The sequence below is a fragment of the Helianthus annuus genome, chromosome 10 (genome assembly GCF_002127325.2).
Source record: "Helianthus annuus cultivar XRQ/B chromosome 10, HanXRQr2.0-SUNRISE, whole genome shotgun sequence".
NCBI lineage: Eukaryota > Viridiplantae > Streptophyta > Magnoliopsida > Asterales > Asteraceae > Helianthus > Helianthus annuus.
In genome coordinates, this window is record NC_035442.2 from 154,595,190 (window position 1) to 154,600,003 (window position 4,814).

Below are 4,814 nucleotides of genomic sequence, written 5' to 3' on the forward strand. Positions count from 1 at the left end.
AGTTTCTTCATTACTCATGTTTATGTTCAAGTTTATTTCTTGTGATTCTTAGTGTTCTTCATGATTAACATTATGATTCTTCTTTTAACCACTTAAAATGGAAGTAAAATAGCAAGATCAAGGTTCTTACCACTAGCACAAGGCTAGGGATGATCAAGAGAAGAAATGAGGTGGATAAAAGCACTAGAGAGAGGTCCTTCCAATTCCGTTGCTTGCAACCTTCCTAGATAGGCTCCATACACCATAGAACAAACTTGGAAGTGTTGTATGATGGATGAAAATGAAAGTATGGGTGCTAGGGGGTCTGGCCGTGAACTATGTACAAGGAGGAGAAGTGTTTTGTTGGTTGAAGATGATGAATAATAAGTGTATTATTTTAATGGTTTTTATACAATTCTAGTGGCATATGGTATCTAATGTTGGAATATTCCTCAACAAGATCTTATAAAATATAACAAAGAAATCCCATGTGGGATTCTTGTCTCCTAACCGTCCAACAAGGGGGGGGGGGGGTAAGTGTAATATTTCAACTACTAGTTACATGATTTAGTTGGAATGAAATGGTATTAGTTAGGTATTTTTTTAGGTATTTAGTGTTTAGGAGATGTAATAAGATGTTCGGTGACCATAACTAGCCAAGAAATAAATAAGCAATGCTTCTAGTAATATTTTTATGTCCCGGGTAGTGTCTGGTTGTTCGGTTAGATACCGGTTCGTTAAAGTGCTAAATTGCACTGTTTAGTGTCCTTCAAGTGCCCTTTTGTAACACTTTCAATTCCCGACACTTAGGGAAGTATTCTGAATGATAAATCATAATTTTTGCATAATATTTCAGTGTCATAATGCTGATTATAGCTGGATTTAATAAAATTTTGCACTTAAAGTGCGTTTCGGGTGCTTTTTAGTGCGTATTTTAGCTTTCAGAACGTCTATATGTTAACCCTTGTATGTACTCTTGGGTTTTAATGCATTCTTGTCATTGGACCTATACCTAGGCTCCAATTCTATTGTCTAACTACTTACTGCATAATTGTCGACAATGTGTCTTACCGGTGAGTTTACTAGTATTTTTGACGCAACGTAGTTCATTAATGCATAAGGTAATTCTTGTAGTATAAAACGTGCATGAATTCACTTGTGTAGTACGTAATCAGATAATGTTGACATTAAAGCACATAATTGCAGTCATTAAATAATAATTAAAGTGTACGGAAATTACCGGCTTGGTGCCAGTGGTCACATAGATTGGGTGACCGATAGCTCGGGCTCGTTTATTACATCGTGGTTAAGGTTTCCTAGGATTTCAATCTTCAAGGTTTGGTTTGCTTTGCGTTTTGAGAGTTTTGGGGGTAGAGTTACATTCATTGCTTGATTCTCGTAGGATTTGGTATCGATAGGTCGAGCCGTTTTGTTCTAGCACTTCACATTTCGTCTTTATCTTTCGTTTGATACATCTCTAGCGGGGGGTTAATCGAGGGAGTAGGATATTTAACCATTGTCACTGTCAGAGTAGCATTGCATGATTCTAGGGATTCGACACCTAAGTAGTCCTTGTCTCATATATATTTGATCAAACTTTGCTCTCGTGTTTGTTTTACGTTGTTTGTCGTGCCTGCCATCTTCTTAATCATTTAGGGTATTAGTTAAACACAAAAATCAAATCAATTGTTGACTTTGTATTCGATAGAGGTTCATTATCTAGAGTTTGCATATAGTGTCCACGGATTGATATCCGGTCTTGCCATCTACACTACACTGCGACCGGTGCACTTGCCGATTGTGTGTGGTTTAGTTAGCGATTCCTTTTTATAACTTGTTCGAAATTAATAGTTACATTTTCCCACATCAAGTTTTTGGTGCCGTTGTCGGGGACACTGGCACTTTAGAGAACGACCAGAGTCGTATTTTTAGTTGTTTACTTGCTTTCGTAGATTTCCATTGCCTTTAGGTGCCTTTTGCTTGCAATTTGTGCCTCTAGGGTTAGATTGCTTTAGTATTTAGATTAGTGATTTCACCATTGTATGCGCCATCCTCGTTCACATGGCCCACCTTCGTTTATTGCTTCGTCTGAGCCCGAGCGAGATTTCCGCGAGCACCTTCGCACCTTCCGAGCTAGTCAGGTACACATTCCATCTTCTGCTTTCACTATGGGTGACAACGAGGCCCCAGTTAGGAGAATCGTCGCACACTACGCCCGGCCGAACGCAGCCAATGCTCGATCCAGCATTACCCGACCCACTATCGGAGTTAATCGCTGGCAAATTCCGCCTCAGATCATCACGATGTTTACGAACACCATCCAGTTCCATAGGTTACCTTCTGAGGACCCGAATGTCCATCTTTCTGGCTTTTCAGCTATCTGCGATACGTTTCAGGAGCAGGGCGTCACCGAGGACGCCTGCAAGCTACGTCTATTTCCATTCTCGCTTGCCGACCATGCCCATGCTTGGTTGGAATCCCTTCCTGCGGGATCCATCACCACTTAGGCCGGGATGAAAGACAAGTTCTTAGGCAAGTACTTTCCTCCTGCCAAAACTGCTCGTCTGAGGAGCATGATCCAAGAGTTTCGCCAAAAGGAGGGAGAGTCATTCTACGAGACATGGGAGTGTTTCAAGGAGCTGCTGCTTAAGTGTCCTCATCACGGCCTCGAGGATTGGGCTTTAGTTGAGAAGTTTTATCATGGAGTGACGCCCGCCACGAGGAATATGCTGAACACCACTGCTGGTGGCAATCTGATGATCGCCAAAACACTAGAGGAGTGCACTGAGATGTTCGAGGACATAGCGATGAGTAGTTACGAGTTTCCTAATTCCAGAGATTCATCCGCTACACAGAGAGGCGTGCATAAGGTTGATGATACCACTAGGATGCAAGCGCAAATTGACGCCCTGACAAAAAAGATGAATGATATGGAGTCAAAGAAGGAACAGGTGTGCGAGATATGCACTGGGAGGTATGACATGACCGCGTGTCATATTGCCCCTGCGGAGTCACCAGAGCAGGTAGAGTTTGTGCGTAATCGAAATCAGAACAATTTCGGGGATCATTACAATTCGAATTGGAAGAACCACTCGAATATCAGCTGGAAGAACAACAACCCACCGGGGTTTCAGCCGCGTCAGAATTTGTTTCAGGACGCAGGAGCAGGAGCAGGAGCGAGTTCGGGTACGAAGAACCCGACAATAGAGGAGATGCTGAGGCAATACCAGGACAGTTAGCCAAGCAGACGCAGTTGCTTACACAGTTCATCACGCAAGAGGATACTCGACATCAGGAGACACAGTCGAGGTTCATGGAGCACGAGACCTTCATGAAGAGTCAGAACACTGCACTGCAGAACCTGGAGAGGACAGTCGGTTCGTTGGCCGATCAGCTGAACCAGAGACCTCAAGGTGGTCTCCCTAGTAGCACTGTTGGAAATCCAAACGCCACTGCAAAGGCTGTTACTACGAGGAGTAGGCGAGGAGCTGTCGAGGTCGAGCTGGTAGTTGATGAGGAACCTGTCGAAGAGGAGATTGAGATGGAGACCGCTGCTGGCAAAGTGCACGAGAGGCTGCGCCCAGCAAGTACAGCACAGTCCAGCGGGTCTTCAGGAGAGAAGAAGGAGGAGAAAAAGGAGCCGATGAGGGTGAACCGACACCCCTTACCCAGGTCGGGTAATAAAGAGTAAGGATGCAGAGCAGTACGGAAAGTTCCTCGAGATGTTGAAGAAGCTGCACGTGAATATTCCATTCGTAGAGGCCTTATCGAAAATGCCGAAGTACGCGAAGTTTCTCAAGGACTTGCTCACGAATAAGAAGAAGCTGGAGGACCTTTCTACTATCACATTGAGCAAGGAGTGTTCTGCCATCTTGCAGAACAAGCTACCGAAGAAGGTGTCTAATCCTGGTAGCTTTACGATTCCGTGTCTGATCGGAAATCTCATCGCCAGCAATGCACTAGCAGACCTAGGGGCTAGCATAAATCTTATGCCATATTCCATCTTTGCTAAGCTCAATCTAGGCGAGCCTTCTCCTACGCGCATGAGTCTTCAGTTGGCTGATCGATCAGTGAAGTTCCCGAGTGGGATTGTAGAGAATATGCTAGTGAAGGTCGACAAATTCGTATTCTCAGTTGACTTCGTCATCCTTGACATGGACGAGGGCTCTGAGGTCCCGCTGATTTTAGGTCGTCCATTCCTTACCACTGCACGAGCACTCATTGACGTGCACGACGGCAAGTTGACTCTTCGAGTCGATGAGGATGAGGTCACATTCGACATTCAGCGTTCCATGAGGCATACCCAGCAGCATGATGACACTCTATACTTTATCGATACTCTTATGTCACATGTGGGTAGCCTCCTCAACGAAATTTGCGGGAAAGATGCGTCTGATACACAACTTTCGATGGTGGATGATCATGGGAGTGGGGTCACTGAGTTGGTTGTTGAGCAGGACCCTCTGCCGCAAGCTACCGAGCCTTCCCCTAGATTCGAGGTGTTTAAGGTCATCGACGAGGAGGAGATTCCGAAGGAGAGACCGTCTGTTGAGGTACCCCCGCCCCTGGAGTTGAAGGAGTTGCCGTCTCATCTGGAGTACGCATTCTTGGGTGAGGGATCTCAGTTACCCGTCATCATAGTTGCTGGATTGACAGAGGAGGAGAAGAAGAAGCTGATGAGTATCCTGAGAGACCATAGGCAGGCGATTGCGTGGAAGCCGATGGATATCAAGGGTATTAACCTTTCGTTTTGCACGCACAAGATCTTGATGGAAGAGGAGTTCAAGCCGGTGGTTCAGCCTCAGAGAAGGCTAAACCCTAATATGCAGGACGTT

At 45.0% G+C, this 4,814-nt stretch overlaps 1 protein-coding gene across 1 annotated transcript; it reads left to right on the forward strand.

The window, feature by feature from the left end:
• The first annotated feature begins 2,492 nt into the window (after positions 1-2,492).
• LOC110882943 lies at positions 2,493-3,670 on the forward strand. The gene is made up of 2 exons (XM_022130826.1): positions 2,493-3,002; positions 3,083-3,670. Exons 1-2 carry the CDS (start codon positions 2,493-2,495, stop codon positions 3,668-3,670), a joined length of 1,098 nt encoding a protein of 365 aa, XP_021986518.1.
• Positions 3,671-4,814: the final 1,144 nt, after the last annotated feature.

Excerpts from the sequence above, each read along its gene's own strand:
- LOC110882943 (XM_022130826.1), top strand. The coding sequence starts at position 2,493 with ATGAAAGACAAGTTCTTAGGCAAGTACTTTCCTCCTGCCAAAACTGCT. Across the intron at positions 3,003-3,082 it reads CTGCGGAGTCACCAGAGCAG|CTGGAAGAACAACAACCCAC; the intron begins GTAGAGTTTGTG and ends CTCGAATATCAG.